The sequence below is a fragment of the Triplophysa dalaica genome, chromosome 11, assembly GCF_015846415.1.
Source record: "Triplophysa dalaica isolate WHDGS20190420 chromosome 11, ASM1584641v1, whole genome shotgun sequence".
NCBI classification, from domain to species: domain Eukaryota; kingdom Metazoa; phylum Chordata; class Actinopteri; order Cypriniformes; family Nemacheilidae; genus Triplophysa; species Triplophysa dalaica.
This window is the reverse complement of record NC_079552.1, coordinates 19,418,871-19,441,534: the sequence shown is the minus strand read 5'-3', so window position 1 is coordinate 19,441,534 and position 22,664 is coordinate 19,418,871. Positions and strand designations below refer to the sequence as shown.

Here is a 22,664-nt window from a genome sequence, read left to right as displayed (position 1 = left end):
AGACAGGGTCGGAATGGCTGGTAAGAGGATTTTATTTGTTGAAATATAAAACATAAAGCAAAAGTAAACAATAATTAAGTATGGCCTCCTGGCTGATAAGGTTTCTCTCGCTTCCGGTATTCCTCTCGTGCTCGTCGCTTCCTCAGCCAAACTCTCTCTCTCGATCCTCCCCTCTTGCTGGCTTTTATCATCTTCTTGCCAATCACTGTAATCATAAATCGGTGTTTACAATCGGCCTTTGACCTACTTATTTCCCGCCGATTTCCTGTCCCTCTTTCTCCAGACGTCGCTAGACCACACCCCCTTGCCACATACCCCCACCGCCCGACTCAGGCCGGGGCCCCATCCGGCCTGCAGCCTCACCCCCATCTGTCAGTTCGACACAACGTTGAGAGATTGACAGAAAGGGAACTAATGTGCCAGGGATTATGGGAAGTGTAGTTCATGGTGTCAAAGTCAAATGATAGGGAACGAGAATGGCCGGTAGAAGGTGCTGATGCAGGGGGGACGTGGCAGACAGCAGTGGAGTTGTTACAGTGCTAGGGTGTGTGCGTTACTAATTCTATATACTAGATAAGTGTTGTGCAATAAAAAATGTTTGCATGTATGTGTGGTGGGCCTCAAAAATGTTAATTTTTGGTCACTTTGCTTAGGGTAGGTAACACACACACCTGGGCGTATGCAAGTTTACAGCCCCGTTATTCACGTAGCTACGTTTATAAATGAGACCCTTGGACGTTTTCTTAAAAAATAATTTATATCATGGCAATATCAGTGTATACAGCATCACGTTACAGCAAAAGTTACCAATGCCATAGCAGAAATATAATGCTCTCTCATGGTTAATCCAAGAGTCAAAGGCTTCTTATAATGATATAGGGTACTAGTGGGACAGCAGGAAATAGATTATGTGATTCTAACGTAGCCACCTTGAGGCGAGTAAATATTTATTAAATATAAAATGAACATTCAAATGAAAACACTTTAAATACACTTGGGCAATGTAAAAACTGATGAGCTATAATTTAAGTATGCAAGGTAAGAAAATATGTAGTTACATTGTATTGTAATTGAATCTTGGAGTTTGAACAATATTTAATACCTTAATTATTTAATCGAAACATGCATTTAGCCAGTCTGTTATGAGCTTGTGCTGAGTATGTAGATCATTGTGTTTCATTCGACATAATAATAATAATAATAATATAATAATAAACTTTATTTTATATAGCGCCTTTAAAAGCAGCATCTCAAAGCGCTTTACATACATATACAGATATAAAGTAAAAAAGAAACCCACAAGTACAAGCAATAAAAACATATCAAACAAAACATGTCAAAGTAATAAAACACAGATTAATCACATAAATCACCTAAACGCTAACCTAAAGAAGTAAGTTTTAAGGGACGATTTAAAAACACTAAGGGATTCAGCATTTCTAATCTTAGAAGATAGGGAATTCCACAGTGATTGTTACAGCCAGAAAAAAGAAATGTCTTTTTAACATACAAAAAGGTTTTTGAGGTTCCCAATCACCCAATAAAACCAATAGTATTTTTTTATGTTTCATCGATTTTTTTGAATAGATGGATAGACAGTGACAGCAATTAGCAAAATATTTATATAATCAATTCCAACCGAAAACATTACCAAGCATGTTTATGTGTGTGTGTTAATATCGGCATATGCTGGACTAAACCATACCATGTGCCCTTTCTATTGTGCTGTAGTAATAGCTACAATAATTACACTTTACAATGTCACAAATAACTTGTGTAACTTCAAGGACAAGTACACAGAGTGAGTGACCTGTGGTCAGCGTGCTTCTGGAGTTTTCATACAGGATAAAATGCACTGTTCAAGAAATTAGAGTAGACGTGACCCTCAAACCCCATGAAGTCATATAAATCTCTGTCATCTGACTCCTGTGTCAGCGGCTCCACATCTTCATCTGAGGTAGAGGGGTGAGTCAAAATTATCCGAGGTATCTGTCAAGAGGTCACAATGGAGTGGGCAGAGAGGAAATGAATAGGGAAGTCAGACCCAATAAGACAAAATCTTTGTTTACTAGTCAAACACTCTCTATTGTGGCTCCACTAAAATACTCATCTTCTTAAGCAGTGTTTTTTTATTCTTTTTCCAAGTAAAACATCTAATAGAGCAAAATAAATCGATTTGATCTTGTTTCTTGGTAAACATTAATAAAATATAAATTCAGCTTAAAAGCCGAATTGCATTCATTTTTAGAGAATAGTCAATATAAAGTTTATTTTGTGTGTTGAATGAATTTATATTAAATCTCAAAAAATGTAGAAGTACAATTCTGTTTTCATTAGACCTAGTTTTAATGATGTTTCTGGTTTTCTTTGGAACAATATATCTAACAAAGAGTCATTTTGGTGTTCAACAGTTTCAACTAGCTGACAAAGATATTCTGAATCGGCTTTGTGTAAAATTCAGTTGTTGGATGTTTCCTCAACATTTATACTGGAGAACAAGATAAATAAAGAGGACATCATACATGTCACAGAGCTGTGAAAAAATCTGTTTACTTTGTGCTTTTTGTAGCGAAACATACTGAAAAAGAACAACTGGAAACTAATTTGAAAAATGTTTTGGAAAGAGGTCTGGATTGCATTAAAATGAATGACAGTATCTGGATAAAAGGCATTTCTGAGACTTCATTGTTCAAAGAAACACACACATCAAAAGACATGGAATTGCAAACTATCCTCAGCACATACCATCATGGTGTTTTTCACAACCTGTAGGGCATTGGTTTTGAAGGTCTCTGTGTCTTTCGTTGGCTTTAACTCATCCTGATCATCCTAATGGCAAAATAACATGAACATTGTCAAAAAAAAACTGGAAAATAATCATTTCAAATTTATTATCTAAGATATTATAAATCTAAGTCACTATTGCATTGAATACCAAAATGAATTAAAAAAGGGATTACACTATCTGACCCCAGGTATATTACATTCACAAAAGGAAAAACTTAAATATTTTTTTAAGCTCCTTCTGGTTTCATTTCGGCAGTCTAGTCCTAAAGCCTACCGATTTATTTCCTTTGCAGATTTCTAATAACCTGGAGCCCAGTGTTGGATAAGAGGATTTTGGGGCATAGGACCTGTCCCTGTGTGCGGTAAAATCCATCTCTTGGCTGGACTGTTGCTCTGTTTCCATGGCGTCAGGCTTCCTGTGTGCTTGCGGCTTAATGGGCACACATCTCTCCCGAAGAACTCTAATTTTTACACAGCTTCCAGCATTCTTCAGGGCACTGACAGCTTTGGGGTGGCTAGCCTCCTGCATGTCTTGACCGTTGACCTTAGAGCACAATAAAACAGCTTTAATTATTCAGGAATAAAGGGTGAATCAGGTGATGGAAAGACCAGAAAAAGCAATGGGTGAAAAAATGCTAGCTTTGAAGGGTCACGAAACGCCCCTTACTCAGCTACAGTGTACCTCACTGGCGTTTTTAAAAATGCAATTTAATTGGAAGGGGCAGGGGAGAAAGTCATTACACAAATCATACTTTACAAGCAACAGCAGTGTTAAAGAAACCACTGAAATATTATTTATTTTTAATAAAATAAGTGCTATATTTAACATATGACAGAGACCACATTTGAAGAGATTTGAAGTCCTCAGGTAACCGGTGGTGGCTTTGAACATGACACATTAAGCTAGACTGACCTACATGAGCTCCGGGATACCATTAAACTCCAGAGCTGGCCATCCATCCTTGTTTCTGTGTGCTACAACCTCACTTTCTGTGGAGAAGCCCTTTCCTTATATTTTTCTCATTTAAACTTAGACCGGACAGAACATTTTGTAAATAACAGACATTCTTAATATGCAGAAATCTGCAGAGCTATTCTTTTGTGTGGATCCTTGTCCGCACTATCCATTTTTGTTTAAAAATGCATTCTTTCTTTTTTGGTCTTCCATCCACAGGGACTGCATTTTTGTCAACGGAAACAAAGCCTTTTGGAAATGTCTCCAAAGTGAACACATTTGAAAGTGCTGTTCCAAATGTATTCACTTTGCAGCATGGACAGGTTTACAAAAAATTGCCATATATCGTAGATGTTTCATGTGTTTTCCAGTAAAATACCCTTAATGTACATACTTCAGTTTGCATTTCTCAAAGGAAATTCATTTTTTACTCCAAGTTGTTGTTGTGTGGCGGCATGCAAGGCAATTTTCATTCACTTTTCAAATGTATCTATATTTTCATATCTTCACTTCAATAAAACATACCATAGGACAGGGATCTCCAATCACCTGCAAAAGATCGCTATATCAGTAAAAATGGCTAAATGGATGTGTCTTTTGGTTCCCTAAACAATTGTGTATCATGTGACATTTCACTTACTCACAAACTGTTTATTTTTTAAAACAATAGCTCTCCTCATTCCGAACAACTTTGCCTCTTGAACCAGTGATGTTGATCGAAGGGTTCGTGATAGATGATGATGTTTAAAATCTACTTTTGCGAACTAGTCCTTGATCTTTCAATTAATTTCAAAATTTCCACCACAGAATCATTTAAATTCCTTTTTTTTATACATGTCTATAATAAATATATAATTTGCTAATCAAATTGCTAATCAGCCAGTCACATGGCAGCAACTCAGTCCATTTTGGCATCTAGACGAGGTGAACACCACTTGTTTAAGCTCAAATGAGCGTCAAAATTGAGAATTTTTTTATATATTCGATAGGATGTAATAAATTCCACATACTACCTGAGGATTGTTGCCAACCATGTCAATCTCTTAAAGTGGCAATTCCCCCCGATCGCATTGACAACAGTTTAAGGAGCGGAACTCGCTGACATGGTATGGGTGGGACATCTTCACACACAGTCTAAGGAGTGGACGATAGACTTGAAATATGTGAAATATAAAGTTTTTTTTGAAACTAGAAATATGAACATCCATTGTTAAACACCCAAAAACACAACCAAACCTTCGAAAACAGGGAAAACAACAGGGCCTTTAATTACTAGAGAATACCCATCTTTTGATGCCTACTACCAGCGGGATAATGGACCATGTCAGAAAGCTCAAATGATCTAAAACTGGTTTCTTGAACATGACAAGGAGCTTACTGTACTCCAATGGCCTTCAGAGTCACCAGACAACAATGCACTTTGCTTTGCTGAAGGAACAATAAATATTTCCTGGATAAAGGGGAAAGGGACACAAATTATTTTTGCAGATGTGTTCACTGTCCACTGTAGGGCTTGCAATCTGGTGCACTGCAGTGTGTAATATATGTGCATATGTTTGTCTGTTTTACATTTTACTGACCAACCCCGACATTGTTCTGTGTGGGGAGGACTTTTATACACTGTGGATGTGTTAAGGTGTGAGCCCTCAGCCTAGATGTAACGGCAAATGTGCTTTGCACGCTAATGGGCTCCTGACATCAGCCTTAGAATGTTGTACTTATTAATATTATTATGTAAATATAAAATTTTGATTAATTATTTACTACTCATATAAGAATTAATGGTCTGCATAACATGTTACCATATGTTGCTTTCTTTAATCTTATCTTATCTGGTGTGCATAGTGTCTTTGTGTCATTGTGTGCATGTTATGTCCCGTATAGTGCTGTGTGCATATCTATGTGTCTTTGTTTCATGAATGTGTGTGTGTGCCTGTGTTCTGTGCGCAATTGTTTGCTTTTACTGAGTGTGTGCCTGTTTTTCGTGTTCTGTGTGAGTGTGAGCATGTGTGTGTGTCTGTGTGTATTTATGCATATTATGTCCCTCTTTATCATAAGAGCATGCGTACACTGTATACTTTTGAGTGTTGTTTGTGAATGAGAGTGTGCATGTGTGTGTCTCTGTGTTTAATGTATGGCTGGTTGTAAGATGTTGTATTGCTATACATTAACATTCATATTTATTAGGTACACCAGTTTAATTCCTATATTATTTTATTCAATATTAATTCTTCAGAACACAAAATAGGCTATTTTGAAGAATGTGCATTGTATTAACAAAAAATACATAAATCTCTGCAAAAGAATTTCATAGACACACAGGAGTTGTTTTTTTACTCATGGCCTAGTTTATTATCAATTGAAAGTTGCAAAGCCATGCCCATAGCAATCAAAAAGATTATTTTAGCAATCATATAAAAAAGTTAACTCAGCAACCATTATGGTAGACCTTAATCTTTGCAATAGAACATCATAGAGAGACTAGGGTGGTTTCATTTGACTTGTGGTTTAGTGTGTTATTAATTGGCAGGTGCCATTCCACGCCCATAGCAACCAAACAGGTTAGATTAGGAACCGTTTAGCATGATTTTTATCTCTGCAACAGAACATCATGGAGACATGAGAATTTATTAATTTCATTCGTCCCTTAGGTATTATCAGTTTGCACCTGTTTTTGCATATGCGTGTAAGCATGCATAGTCTGTATTAAACGTTACTGACCATTTCTGTCATTTTACTTGGTGTGGGAGAGTGTCATCCATTGTGAATGTGTTATGGTGTGATTCCTGAGCCTTTTCGACGACGGAAAATGTACCTTAGACGCCTTAGACTGCTCGAACCCAATGATTGCTGTTTGCAGCTATATTTATTCAATGTTATCAGTAGGCGGGTTTCCATCACATTTGTTCACATTTTTTTAGTTTCGCATCAGAAACTAATGATGGAAACGCAAAAATTTTAAGTAAAAACCCTTAATTTGCAAAAACGTTTTTGTGCTTGCTTGATGTGGTTTTTCTTTTTTGTGATACAGGGTTAATTCGAATAATGGGAGATAGAAACTACAAAAAGTCTCCTAAATGCACCATGAGACAAGGTAACCTAACAAACCAGAGTGCTGATCTTGTTGCACAGCATCAGTCATTCGCATTATACATGCTACCTCTAGGAGATATAATAAAGTGACACGGAGTTAGCTTTCACTGTTATGCTGATGATACTCAACTTTATATTTCCTCGAAAACTCATGAAAAACAGTAGTTCCATCAACTAATCAAATCCATAGTCGATATAAAAAACTGGATGAGTAACAACTTTTTATTACTGAACTCGGACAAAACAGAAGTGTTACATATTGGACTAAAAACTGCCGTACGTAACAACCAGGTATGATGACATAGCAGCCACTCACGGCGAACATTCTGTCTCAACAATGTGTTCCAAACCGCATAGTACTAAAATGTGTGTGTCATTCAATATCTACCCCTGGCCACCTGGTGGGAGTATGTTTTTCCTGAATAAGACGGTAACTACATCGAGTGCCCTGAAGCGTTGGACACTTCGGGATTTCAGCCATAAGGTGATTTCAGGTCACCGCGACTTTCGGAAGATTTGCGTAGATTTCAACCCGGTCGACGGGCTTCATTTAAACTTTGGACACTACTGAAAGGTATGGACATAAATACATAGCTTTTAACTTGGTACTGACGAAATTCCATTGAAATCCATAGTGGCGAAAGTATTTAACTAAATTGCGAAAATTGGGTAGTCACATTTGTGGCGGGTAGATTAGCGAAGGTACTGCAGGCGCCGTTCAAAAAAAAAAAAACATTGTCTATATTTAACTCCTTCTGACTGTGTTTTTCTTGACATTATTACTGATGCTATGTAGCTTTATATGTATATCATGTTTTTTCTGACATACGTGTCAAAATGGTAACATAGTTTACATCACTTCGAGTTAGATTACCGAGGACTAGCCTGTAACTCTGTCTGAATTAATAGGCTAAGAACATTTGATATGACAGTAGGCCTGGGCAATTGCAATGTGGATATGACAAAGTAAACAAGCATTGGCATTGGATGAATGTGATCAAAAAGTTATGCTTGTTGTCTGTTAATTTTGTTTACTCTTTTATCCAAAGTATCCTGCAACACATAAGCCATGTTGATTAGAACATTTTATTTCCAATTTTCTTTAATCATGTAGATTACGTAGACCTATCTAGATCTTGTAGACCAAGATGATTCTCCATGTTTATTAGGCTTCTGGTGCTGCTTATGTTAGAGAAATCCAGTGTTAATCAATGTATGTACAGTTGAGGGGCCTAATAATTGATGTAATGTCTTTACAGCTAATTATGAAGAGGAGAAAGGGGCACAACACACAGCCAGGTCTAGCCAGACAGCACCTCCTGAAGAGAATGAATATCTGTTGTGTACTTGTATGAATATGAATATGAATTAACAATTAATATTGATGTTTATTGTTGTTTTCTCTTGTTTTCTGAAAATAAATGTTTATGAATATGACAGAACGCTTATTAATTATAATTGTTTTTAGTGTGGCACCATTGGTCTGATGCCCATTCCACCTAAAACAGTACATCATCATGATTTCATTTGAAAGAACGAACGAACAAAATTCTACCTTCTGTTCAAATTTCATGCAAATATCTGATAAAATAAGGAAGTTACAAGCAAAAATGTGTGAAAAATAAGCATTTTCGGTAACACGACTTCTATTGTAGTTAATGTTAACTATTTTACTATATTCCTCGGTATTATAAATATCATAACTTTCCAATCCTCAACTGATTTTCACAATTCTGGTGTCGTCGTTAAGGGAATTTTCAGCTCTATCTAGTCATGTAATCCATTTTGAGCTTAGGGTTGTTTGGAAATTTTGTCATCATACCCATTATATGACCCGTCTTACTGTTGCCTTGCTCCTGGAACAAGAACTCAAGTTAATGGCATGCTCTAAATATCCAAATGTATCGTTTAGAATAACATTGTAAGCGACGACATTAACTCTAACTTTACAGTTGACTACATGTCACGATGGCTGACTATATGGGCTAATTTTATGAATTGTTCACGTTTAAAATGGCAAACGCTTATACCACACAGCGACTAAGACTTTATAAGGTAGTATAAAAACTATAGTATTTTATTGACATTATTTTAGAGAACTTACCAACAATCCTGACTCTCAAGTTCGAGTTAGTTCCTGATTTCGTTGCTCCAGTTAGGGTGACCACCTGCTAATAAGCCCAAGGGGGGACAAGGGGTATGTTTCTGAGGGACAATGTGGGACACTGGCTGGCACGGCGGTGCCCCCACTCCCCAGACAGACTCACAGAGAGTGGTTTACCCATTTCTAGCACATACCACCTTACATGGTATATTAATAATGCCCTTTTCCCCTAAACATGTGTAATTGCTGATGTATGCTCATGAATAGGCCAGCCAATGTATATTTTTTTAAAATAAAGATTCACAATATTTTGAACATTCAATGAATTGACAAATGCACTTCCACTTACGATTTACTTTAGCTATTTAATTTCCCCAGTCTTTCTTTTACCCACACCTTCTCTTTTTAATTAATGGCTCAGACCAGTGGCGTTGCTAGGCCCTTTTTAGGGGAGCTAAAGCCCCCCTAAAGTTCTAGCTCAGTCCCCTCTAAAATATTGTGTGTAATGTAATCTGCACAAGAATTCGAGATCGCTTTATTGCCCCCTTTAAAACTCTTATTATGAAAACGGCGTTAGGCTGCGTTATTTAGCGCATTCTTCAGTTCACACACGTCAGCACATTGGAGTTAACGTCATTAGCAGAGTAACTTTACAAGGTGTGTTCATTAACATGACATCTGCATTTTTGCCATTCTTTGTTATAAATGCATCTTAATATGATGTGGAAGCGATACAAGACCCTTTCCCATTCACTGTTTAAAAGTTTTATGTGCGTTCACCCCTCGTTAACTATTTGTAAACGTTACCTCGAGAAAAATGAAAGCACTAAACACCAATGACAGCATACTTCCACGATTAAGATGATATTGTAGCGCACAGAAAGTGTCATTAAAGATGATGTGCTATAGTTATAGAGAGTTGACGGTAGTTTTGACAGCTCTGGAAAGAGGACGGGCAGATAAGAGTTACTGTAGATCAGCCCGGTGCGGCAGTGTTATTCATTGTTCTGAGTTCTGAGGAAATAAAAGTGTACAGAAGCTCTATGTCGTTTTTCAGACGCTTCAGTATTTTTATCATTAATTGAAAACATATTGTGGAGGTAATAGATGAACACGCAGTCATGCAGAGAGTGACAGCGCTAGTGCAAAACAGAATGAATGGCAGGGAAACATATTAAGTTATTTTTACTAAATAATGATTCAGCAGTTGATTGTGACATTTTATTTTATGGATTTGTGACTGTTGTTGTCACTTTGAAATATAAATGTTGCACATTGACCGATTAATGTGATATTCATTTGAATAACAATAACTTGTATTTATGCTTTTCTGCATATTCTTTCTTAATTATTTATTTTAGTAACGTATACAATATGTGGTGATTAGAGTGTGGCTTTCTCTCTATATATATATCCTTATTGGAGGCTGAGCCCCCCTAATATTGAAAACCTAGAATCGCACCTGGCTGAGACTCAGTCTCTTTCTCCATTTTTCAAATTGGAGCGCGCATCTAAAAGTTCCTTCTTAGTGTGTGCATGTGCGCGCGCTGTCATGACAACAACAACGGAACAACCTAGTCAGCAGTTCAACTGATGGGTGGGTGTGGCAACAGTAGCGTGCTGAACTGTCAAGTAATGCTCGTTTGGCTGCCTGGGGCTCGAGGATATAGAGCGACCAACTTTTTTTTGAGCAAGCATTGATTATGCGTGACACGGTCTCAATTTGCGGGACGCATGAATTGGGCTTCAAACGCTGTGCGCGGACGCGCTACGCGGGACGGGTGGTCACCCTAGCTCCAGTCCATAAGATTTCAAACATAAATGCCCCCCTCGCAATCCCATAATGCCGTATCACAATTTATTACTGTAAAAATGCACGAGCTACAGTGACAATACCTTTAACCTGAATATCGATTGACAGGGGAAATGAAAATATACTATAAATAACTCTAATAGTTTGTGTCACCCATAATGGATTGCAAACTACAGAAAAAACTTGTAAAATGTTAAAACAGTTAATTTCTGTAGAATATTGTTGTAGAAACTACAGCAATTTGTTACAGTGTACGATCGATTTCGAGACTTCAACTCTACGCCGAATTACTGCTGGATTCTCACGACATGATGCAGCGGACTGTGCCTTCCTGAGGTGACTTCCCCTGGGCGTCTCGGCAGTTCCAGAAGTGTTAGAATTTTTTCTCTAAAAGAGCAAATTTCGCCAGCGTGGCATGTTCCGCTGTTCTCATGGTTGCAATTCACTCATCGAGGAGTGGGGACGGACACGATGGCTGCCTCATGTGTTGGGTTTTCGCAGAAGGGGAGAGCTGTATCCAAACAGAGTAGCGCACTAGATTGTGGACGCCGTCACGACAGTGTACCAGTCTCAGAATCACCCGTGCTGCTTTCAGTGAGAGCTCACTCCACCCGGGGTATAGCCTCCTCGTGGGCGCTGGCGCATCTGCAGAGCTGCGGGTCGGGCTACGCCCAACACTTTCGCAATGTTTTACAACCTCCACGTGGAACCGGTGTCAGCCCGCGTATTGCATGGCAAGGGGAGAGCTCATGGGGAAAAATATGCGGACTGAGGTAGTTAGCCGTAATGTGGAGGTCCACCTAGGGAGGTCATGGGTTACTGAGGTGGGAACCGATCAAAAGGTCCGAGTAGGGGCGTTACAACGTCCGGTAGCACTCGTAGGACTCGACGGGATCGGATGCCAGCAGATCGCCCTCCGATGCTGCAATAGACATCTCATCATCGTCACGCACCATTTCCGGATATGTGACTGAGGATCCAGACTGCTGGGAGCCTCCTTCTGGGGAACGATCAGATGAGCGAGACGGGGTGTGAGCGGTCCCCAAGCGTTCTCGGAAGAAGACACCCACCCATGACCGCAACGTCTGAATCACCATCTGCCCGCAGTGCGGGCAAGATGTGTCCACAAATGCTGCCTCAGCGTGCTGGATGCCCAAACACTTGAGGCAGACATCTTGTCCGTCCCCCTCCTCGATGAGGGTACGGCACCCACGAGAACAGCGGGACATGCCACGCTGGAGAAATTTAACTATATTAGAAAAAAAATTGAACACCTCTGGAACCACCGATACACCAAATCACAGAGATCCAGATTCACACTGACTTAAGATCACAGACAACCTCTGCAATTAATACAAATGACTAGAGGTCCCCAGATAATACTAATCTTGTGCGAATTGTGCTCAGGGCACATCAAGTGATCTTTAACAAAGCAATAGGGACGCATAGTACAAATGTTTTTACTCACATAAGATTGCTGCGTCATTCCTATCGGATCCAACATTGAAGGCAAAGCACTGCTTTTTCATTTTAAACCCTCCACAAATTCAGTGTCAACCTCTGCCTTGTTCACGAAGGAATCCTCAGAAAAATGAGGCTCATTTGAAAAAAAAAGCTCAATTGTGTTTACCAAATGAGCTGGAACGTCTTTAAAATTAACTTTAACCCAGCATTCCTAATATTGGAATCCATAGCAAGGTTATGCAGCGATTTTATTCTTCCACAACCAGGGATGGCACAATATTTACTTATCTTAAACATCATATTTGTTTATTGCTTGCTCAATCTGTTCAACCTTTCATAGATAGATGCATTCCAGAACCTGCCGTTCGCTGGGCCTGGTGGCAATAACAGATGTAATCTCAGTAACAAGGGCGTTTTCAGTTCTGACACTTACATGATGTTCGCGTGAATACGATTCCCTCTTATATAACAAAAGAAACCAGAAACACTTCCAACAACAACTGATGTATTGTTGCATCAAAGAGTGCAGTACTCTACTCTCAGCCAGTCTTGTTTCATTGTTCCAAGGTTACCACAGCGAGCACGATGCATCTAATGCACAGACCTTATGGTAGAGCGCAGAATGGGAAGCGGCTTCCTGACAAGAGCTGAGATGATAGAGCTTGTAAAGATGGATGCGGTGACTTGACACGTCTTCACTACAAAATTTAAAATGCTATTAGATAATTAATGATAAACTTGAATCTATAATTAAACTGATCACTAAGTTTATTTATTTTTATTTAGCCTTGTTGTGCAAGCACTGTCGAGCTTTTGCGGAGGTAGCAGATCAAGAAATGGAAAGTGTGGCTTCTGGTTATTTTTTGTATAATGGCATTCTGGTTCGCAAATGGACACGAACATGCTTTGGGCAAATCCATGTTTCAGATTGTGGTTCTAGATGTGTTGCGAAATTTGGTATTGAATTCTGCTCATGGTGATGTTGCACTGCATTTTGAATTCAAGAAGACGTATCACAGCGTAATGTGCTATTTCTTTTGGCCTAGACGTGCCACATTTAAGACGTACCACATTTGTCAGTTGGTGGGTAATCAAAATGAGGTTCTGGCTCCTGTGCCTTTGTATCCCATTCCTGCGGTGAAAAATCCTTTTGAATATCTCATTATTGACTGTGTTGGCCCTTTGAGTCTGTCCAAAATGGGTTCCAGATACACATTAACTATCATGTGTCAATCGACGCGCTTTCCCCGCTGCTTATCCTTTGCGAACAATCACCACTAAGCATGTGGTGAAAGAATTTATTTTAGTCTTTGGAATTCCAAAGACCATTCACACGGAAAGAGGGACGAACTTTACTTCTCGTATGTTTGCTCAAATTTTACAACAATTGCGAGTAAATTATCACAAAAGCAGTGCGTATCATGAGGAGAGCCAGGGAGTTCACGAACGTTAAAACAAAATGTTAAAAACAACTCTTCAGTGCTTACTGCAATGAACTGAATAAAGACTGGGAAGAGGGGCTTCCTTGGTTTGTTGCTAGCAGCTTGTGAAGTTATTCAGGAAAGTCTTGGGTTCAGTCCAAATGATCTAGTGTTTGGTCATTATCTCTTTTGTTAGAAAACATGAATGATTCTAAACCGCCAGTGAATCTTCTGGATTATGTAAAGGATTCCGATGTAGGTTGCATTTGGCTGGTAAACTGGTTCATGAAAATTTGGAGAAAGCACAATTTAAGAATGAAGACATGGTTCGATCTCCAATCTGAAAAACGTGAATTCAGTTCAGTAGATAAAGTCTTGGTTTTGCTTCCTGTTATCGGATCATTTTTTTGGACAGATTTACAGGACATTGACAAATTTGATAATGGAGTTTTCGTCGCTTTTCTCTGAAATTCCTACGTGTACAGATTTAATACATTGTGATATCGATGTTGGAGACTCGTTGCCTATTCGACAGAGATTTTATCGTGCACCTCCTGAAAAGCAGAAAATTTGGGAATCTGAGGTTGAGTACTTGTTAAGTGCTGGATTCGCTGAACCATCATATTCAAATTGGGCATCACCATGTATTCTGGTAGGAAAGTCAGATTAGACACACAGATTTTGTACTGATTATAGAAAATTTTATTGTGTGACAGCCTGATTCTTTTCCACTTCCACAATTGGAAGATTGTGTAGATTCAGAGGGCTCAGCTTTGTTCGTAACCAAGATCGAACTGTTAAAAGGCTACTATCAAGTTCCTTTAACGCCTCGACCACGAGAAGTCTCCGCTTTTATTAAACCTTCTGGGTTATACTCATGTAAAGTAATGAGTTTTGGTCTTCGGAATGCACCGGCTACATTCCATCACCTGATGAATCGTGTGGTCTTGGGGCTGGAAGGGTGTGCTGTGTATCTAGATGATGTCTTGGCGTATAGCCAGACGTGGGAGGACCAACTTTGTCATTTGCGTCCTCATTTTATCCGACTTGTGGAGGCTTAATTTACTATTAATTTAGCAAAATGTGATTTTGTGAAAGCTACTGTCATGTATCTGGGAAAAGTGGTGGGACAGGGTGGAATGCTTCCGGTATTGTGAAAAGTGCGAGCTATTGATGAATTTTCTATTTCTAATTCTAGGATGGAGCTCATGCCATTTTTGGGAACTATTGGATATTATCGCAGTTTATGTGTAAGTTTTTCGACTGTAGTTGCTCCACTTACTGAATTGTTGAAGGCAAAAAGTAAGTTTGTTTGCTCTCCAGACTGTCTGACTAGTGCTCCTTTGTTGGTTGCACCTCGGTGGGATCACGCATTCCAGATACAGGTAGATGCAAACCAAGTAGGCGCATGAGCTATATTATTGCAAAAGGATGATAATTTAATTGATAGAACTGTTAGTTTCTTTTCGAAGACATTTAATTCCTATCAATTAAATTATTCTACAGTTGAAAAGGAAACACTGGCTTTGGTGTGGGCTTTACAACACTTTGATGTGTAATTGGGTGGTGGTTCAGTTCCCGTATTTATTTTTCAGATCATAATCCGCTCAAATTCTTACAGACTTTTCGAAACCACATTCAACGATTTATTCATTGGTTGTTGTTGTTAAAACAATACAATTTGAACATTCGCCATTTCCAAGGTTAATGTTATGGCAGATGCTCTGTCCCGTTCTCCTGTTATTGGATAGAATAAATTGTAAATGTTATTTGCTTCACCTGTTGTTAAATTTAAGTGTTTTCAAGTCACTGAAAAAGAGGTTAGGAGTGTTAAATAATACAAAATAGACAAAAAGGGGTAAGTGACACATTAGTGAGCCATTGATCATTTAGAAAATTGGGAAAAATAACGGAATTAAATAAGATGCGCAGAGTTCCCTTGTAGGTACCTCTGTTTTAAGGGGGGGGGGGTGTTAATTTCCATGGGTTTATGCTCTTAAAAGCAAAATATGTTTTCATCACTACCTGAATTATAGCAGCAGATGTTATTAGCAGACACCAATTATTATTTTGTGTTTGATGATGCTATGTAGAGGTGCAATCATTTCTGAAGGCAAATATCCTCAGTTGTGAGTATGCATTAACAGTTATTGGTGTGAGAGGATGTTTCTAAACCTTAGAACTCCAAACTGTATTTGTTCTTTGCTGATTTTACCTCCAACACTCTGTCCCCAACATGCACCCCTGCTTTCTCTGCTGGTCCTTCTTTAGACACTCTGGAAATGAAAATACCCTAAAACACAGAAAACAAATCAATTTATGGCTGGCATGAAATAAAATTTGTTATGAGAAAAGGAAAAATCTACCTCTTTGCATTATGTGTACTTTTTTAATAGCCCCACAGAAGAATGTATGGTTTTAATAGTGTGTTTATAAGATTCGGGGTAGACCTACCTCATCATTGTCTTTGTAAGGCAAGGAGCCTTTTCCTCCAGCGATGCAGATTCCTAAACCTCCTCTCTGTCCATTCACTGTAATCTGGAGCAGAAGAGAATACAATCTCCTTTAGCTATTATATTTATCATTGAGGTGGAGTTGCTCATCTTGACATACTGTAGGCCTACTAATATAATCTATTAGACATGCATCTGATAATGGACCATTTATTTTACAATCAAGATAAAAAAAATAAACATATTCTTGATCTCATCCACACATGCATGTTTCCTAAATGAAATTTTTTTTGGCTCAATAAATTTAACATTTAAAAAAGTGTAGGCCTACCTGTAGCTAAATTGGTACATTTTTACATTTAATCCCCCCTTTCAACAACCTGTTTCCATTTTGGAGTTGGTGTTGAATGTCCCTTTAACACAATCAAAATATATGTATATATTTTCACTCTCCTCTTACTCTTAATGGCACTAGTGAAGTCAATGATTTGTGTAAACAGGGTCTCTCTGTGAGTCCCTCACATCTGACGTGGCACTCAGATTCATGGGCTGTGTTTCGGTGAAAATGGGTCATCAGCCGCTGGGCTCTGTATCTCTGTAGCTTCCTGACGTGGCCGTTCTCTCTCCACTGATGCTTGGGTCTGTGGCCTGCTCCCTCAAAAACGGAAAAACTACCCATACTGTACTGATTGAGAAAAAGAAATCAAAGTGATTGTTGATGAAACTTGCATCTTAAAGACACACTATAATAATGCCATGGTATTATCATGTATTTTTAACAGGTAGCAACTAAAACAAAACCCTTTCACTTCATTTTTTTTATTTCATAGTGTTGATAAGTTTACTACTATACTAAAACATTGGAAAAGTCAAATGTACTGCTGGGGTGTTATGGGGATGAGTAAATATATTATAAAAAATGTGACACTAGACAACAAAACCAGTCTTTAATCTGAATCGCTGTAATAACGTGGAAAGTAGATAAACCCAAAAGCAGAAATTCTAAGCTTTACATAGATGCCAAATTTGAGTGGGTTATTCACAAATAGAGGACATCAGCGTGCGAAGTTTGTAGGCATGTTTCTGGCCATTTCTGTTAGCAATTTGGCTGCATCCATTCAAATAAATAAAGTTTTTATATATTTATGGTAGGAATATTTTTGGCATAAAAGAAAAATCGATAATTTTGACCCATAAAATGTTTTGTTGGCTATTGCAACAAATATTCCTGTGCTACTTAAGACTTAGGCCTTTGGTCACAAATGATCAATGAAGAGTCATAGTTTTTTTTTCACTTTAGTCCATTGCATGTTTAAGAGGCTGGTCTTACATTATCAGTCTGCAGGTTCATCTCCTCTGCATCTTTCTCTCTACTGGTGCTGCACCCATGTCCTCCGTTGCTGACAGAAAACAAGTTTAGTCCTAAAAGCGGTTCCTTTCCTGTCACCCATCTGAGGCCAGAGATGGGCCAGCCTAGACTGCCGGACTTTGCACTTCTGCACACCTGTAGATGAGAAGACAGTCAGTCACACACTAACATAATGCTCTTAGTTCCTTGTTTATTCTTCATTACAAATTTTCAAGATTTAGTGACACTGAGTCTTTTATTTTTACCACAAATGGGGTATATGCACACGGGACAATGCCGTTCTTCTGCTTACATCTCAGCCAGTTAGGTCACTTCTGCTCTCATAGTACTAAGGGGATTTTTCCCTGCGTTATAACGATGTGTTTTGTAAGAAACCGAGAGCACTACTGGTGAGCATTGTTAACAGTCTCTGTGATCATGCCCCCTAGTAAGTTCAAAAGTACACTTTGCTTTTTTTATATGTGTTGATGTACCTTGAAATGGATAGACTGAAGTGTTTCTCCTTTTTGGTTGTCGACGTATGGCAAAGTGTTTGAATAATTAGACCTAATCTAATTCTAATCCTATGTGTATTCTGAAGTGAAAAGCTATTGCGCCAGATGTATCAGCCTGGCTGAGTTTAAGTGGAAGTACGTCACAGACCCGTATGCATACACCCCATTACTACTAATGCTTTATTGTGTTCTTTAAGCTATTCAGAGATCTGTTCACAATGTTCTAAAATAAACATTTTGGCACTGCCACCCAAATAATTGTGTTAAAATGTGGTTAGCAAGAGCAGAAAATACCTGAAAAGATGCTGCCACATTTTTATGAGCTCAAGATGCTTAATAATAAAACTTCCAAGCTAATCATCAAACTTGGAAACCTAGGCATTAACAATTCAACCTGCAACTGGATTATGGACTTCCTGACGAACAGGCCTCAGCTTGTCAGGTTAGGCCACATCTGCTCCACCACCATCACCCTCAACACTGGTGTACCACAGGGCTGCGTACTGAGCCCCTTTCTCTACTCCCTTTTCACACTCGACTGCAGACCTATGAATGGAACTAACTCCTTCATCAAGTTCGCAGACGATACAACAGTGATTGGTCTCATCAGCAACAACGATGAGACTGCTTACAGGGAGGAAGTACGGCACCTGGCCACATGGTGCTCAAACAACAACCTGCTCCTTAACACCTCCAAGACAAAGGAGATCATTGTGGACTTCAGGAAGGCAAAAGGAGGCACACACGACCCCATCCACATTAACGGGACGGCTGTCGAACGTGTTCCAAGTTTTAAGTTCCTGGGGACCCATATTTCGGAGGACCTGTCCTGGACCACCAACACCTCATGCCTGGTCAAGAAGGCTCACCAGCATCTCTTCTTTCTGAGGACACTGAAGAAGAACCAACTGTCTTCAACTATCCTTGTGAACTTCTATCGCTGCACGATAGAGAGCATCCTGAACAACTGTGTCACAGTCTGGTACGGGAACTGTTCTGTTGCTGAGTGCAAAGCACTGCAGCGGGTGGTGAAAACAGCCCAGCGCATCACAGGGACTACACTCTCTTCCATTGAGGACATCCAAAAGAAACGCTGTCTGCGTCGAGCTCGCAGCATTCTCAAGGACTCCTCTCACCCCGCTCATAGACTATTTACTCTCCTGCCTTCGGGCAGGCGCTTCAGGTGCCTCCGGACAAGAACCAGCAGACTAGGAAACAGCTTTTTTCCCAGAGCTGTTTCATTATTGAACGCTGTCCCCCACTGATCCCTCATAACTTTAACTGTATGCTGCTATTACATTGCTTACATTGCACTACAGGGCTGCCATGCATGACTGAACTGTACACACCAGTGCTTCATGTATCTGCTCTATCGGACTGTTTACACACACATGGCATCATTTGCACTCTATACTGCTCACTTGCACACCAGGAATATTACACTGAATGCTCATTTGCACTAATGGACTACTCTTATAACTGCATTACCTCATCTACTGCACTGTAACTTTCATAACTGCATTACCTCATCTACTGCACTGTAACTTCAATAACTGCACCAACTTCTCTACTGCACTGTAACTCATCTATTGCATTACTGCATCTATTGCATAACTAACTCCATCTACTCATCTACTGCACTATAACTTCAATAACTGCACCTACTTATCTATTGCACTATAACTTCAATAACTGCATCTACTCATCTATTGCACTATAACTTCAATAACTGCATTAACTCATCTACTGCACTGTAACCTTAATAACCGCATTAACGCATCTACTGCACTGTAACTTCAATAACTGCACAAACTCATCTACTGCACTGTAAATGTATAACTGCATCTACTCATGTATTGCACTATAACTTCAATAACTGCATTAACTCATGTACTGCACTGTAACTTTAATAGCTAATGTCTGTAACTAATGCACACTCAAGTCACTTGCACTATTGTATAGTCTATATTGTTATCTGTTCATAACCACCTGTACATTATTGTTCACAGTATATATCCTTCTGTTTATATTGTTCATAGTACATACCGACTGTCATATTTTCATAGTACATGCCCATTGTATAGTATTTTCCTAATATTGTATTCTGTATTTATTCACACTGTATATCCTGCACTTGCAAATTGCACTTCTGGTTAGACCTAAACTACATTTCGTTACACTGTACTTGTATATGTGTAATGACAATAAAGTTGAATCTAATCTAATCTTATCTAATAAACAACAGGTAACAACAGGACAAAGAGTACAGGTTTACCACTATTTACAGTATACAAATATAGCTTTAAATGTTCAAGGCAGAATCTATAAGGAAATGCAGCACAGAAGAATGGTTGTGAAGGTAAGTACTGGAGCAGCTGAATTCTCTAAATATAGTAATGATCTTCTAGGAGAAGGATATTCTGTAGATCTATGGTTATTAGGTATGTACCAAATATATTTAAGGCGATTATAAAAGAACTCATAAAGAATTAAATAATTGTTATATAAAGTAGTCAATCTTCTGTCAAAGAAAGCAGTGTTGAAGGGGTTAATCTCAAATGTCTCAAATATGTCATGTTGCAAACAACCTAGAAGACCTTGATGCTAAAGGCTGACTACCTGGGGCCCAGGTCAGGAAGGAGACAGAATGGCTTAACCAACTGTCTGCTTGCCGTCTCACGTTGCAGAATACACAAAATATACGACATGTTATAATCCCTTCTCACAAACATCATAAAATAGAGACTGTTTCTGTCCCGTGGGATTAGCAAACATAAGATAATGGGTAAACCTCTTGAAAGTAATTTAATAAACGTTAAACAAATCAAACATGAACAAAATACAGATAATCAACTGTTACGACTCGGACTGCTTAATATTAGATCTCTCTCAAATAAAGCACTTTTTGTTAACGATATGATAACCGATCATAAAATAGACATGCTCTGTTTGAAAGGAACATGGCCAGGGCCAAATGATTATATTACTCTAAATGAAACCGTTCCCCAAGATTATTACTATAAACACGAGCCTCGTCTAAAATGAAGAGGGGGAGGTGTCGCTGCACTTCACAATAATTCTTTAAGCATCTCTCAGAAGTCTAATTTTAAACACAATTCTTTTGAAGTCATGGTACTTCATGTACCAACACCTAATACTAAGGACAAAACATTCTTTTAATTTATTCTAGCTATTATATATACAGTTGTGTTCAAAATTATTCAACCCCCAATGCTGTAAATGGTTTTAGGGAATTTAGTGTACATTTGTAATTGTATTCAGAATGAAATCCTACAAGGACTTCTTAAAGAACCATATGCAACTAAAATGACATCAATTAGTTTTGTAATACAGTAGTAAATGTTTATTTTGTGAATTCTTCATTGACATAATTATTCAACCCCTTAAAGACTACCACTCTGAAGAACAGAGGTTCAATGAAGTGTTTTCAATCAGGTATTGAAAACACCTGTAGATATCAGGGAGCAGCAATAAAGCAGCTTTAAAATGACTGTGATACTCAGCTCCTTCTAGACATTTACTGGTGTGGTTACAAACATGGTGAGGTCAAGAGAATGGTCCAGGAAGACAAGAGGACAGGTGTTTACTTTTCACAGGAAGGGCAATGGCTATAAGAAGATTGCAAAGATGTTAAACATACCAAGAGACACCATAGGAAGCATCATTCGCAAATTCAAGGCAAAGGGCACTGTTGAAACGCTACCTGGTCGTGGCAGAAAGAAGATGCTGACTTTGACTGCTGTACGCTACCTGAAGCGTAGAGTGGAGAAAAGTCCCCGTGTGACTGCTGAGGAACTGAGAAAAGATTTGTCAGATGTGGGTACTGAAGTTTCTGCTCAGACAATACGGCGCACCCTGCGTAATGAAGGCCTCCATGCCAGAACTCCCAGGCGCACCCCCTTGCTGTCCCCAAAGAATAAGAAGAGTCGACTGCAGTATGCCAAAAGTCATGTGGACAAACCACAGAAGTTTTGGGATAGTGTTCTGTGTTCTGATGAAACAAAATTAGAACTGTTTGGGCCCATGGATCAACGCTATGTTTGGAGGAGGAAGAACAAGGCCTATGAAGAAAAGAACACCTAGCCTACTGTGAAGCATGGCGGGGGGTCAATCATGCTTTGGGGCTGTTTTGCTTCTGCAGGTACTGGGAAACTTCAGCGTGTGCAAGGTACCATGAATTCTCTTCAGTACCAGGAGATATTGGATGACAATGTGATGCAGTCCGTCATAAACCTGAGGCTAGGAAGACGTTGGACCTTTCAACAGGACAATGATCCCAAGCATACCTCCAAGTCCACTAGAGCATGGTTGCAGATTAAAGGCTGGAAAATTTTGAAGTGGCCATCGCAGTCACCAGACTTAAATCCGATTGAGAACCTCTGGTGGGACTTAAAGAAAGCAGTTGCGCAGTGCGCAAGCCTAAGAATGTGACTGAACTGGAGGCTTTTGCCCATGATGAAAGGGGGAAGATACCCGTAGATCGCTGCAAGACACTTGTCTCAAGCTATGCTTCACGTTTAAAAGCTGTTATAACTGTAAAAGGATGTTGTACTTAGTACTAAGATTGAATGTCACTTGGGGGTTGAATAAAACTGATAATGATGTGAGCTCAGAAAAGACATTTGTGGTTATTTCATTATAAATGTTATGTAATATTTTGAACACAACTGTAGGTCTCCAGGGCACCACA

General features: G+C 39.0%; 1 protein-coding gene across 1 annotated transcript; it reads right to left on the bottom strand.

Moving 5' to 3' along the window:
- Positions 1-784: 784 nt before the first annotated feature.
- Positions 785-17,878, bottom strand: LOC130432012 (uncharacterized). The gene is made up of 8 exons (XM_056761227.1): positions 17,864-17,878; positions 17,421-17,594; positions 16,551-16,775; positions 16,092-16,175; positions 15,853-15,930; positions 3,062-3,331; positions 2,746-2,829; positions 785-1,989 (listed from the first exon to the last, which is right to left on the bottom strand). Exons 1-8 carry the CDS (start codon positions 17,876-17,878, stop codon positions 1,837-1,839), a joined length of 1,083 nt encoding a protein of 360 aa, XP_056617205.1. The 3' UTR covers positions 785-1,836.
- Between the last annotated feature and the right edge of the window lie 4,786 nt (positions 17,879-22,664).

Bases quoted from the DNA above. Each gene is read 5' to 3' on its own strand.
- LOC130432012 (XM_056761227.1), bottom strand. The intron at 16,176-16,550 runs GTAAGAGGAGAG...CTTCTGCTCCAG, and splicing joins CTTCACTAGTGCCATTAAGA to ATTACAGTGAATGGACAGAG. The intron at 1,990-2,745 runs GTATGTGCTGAG...ACCTCTTGACAG, and splicing joins TTGTGAAAAACACCATGATG to ATACCTCGGATAATTTTGAC.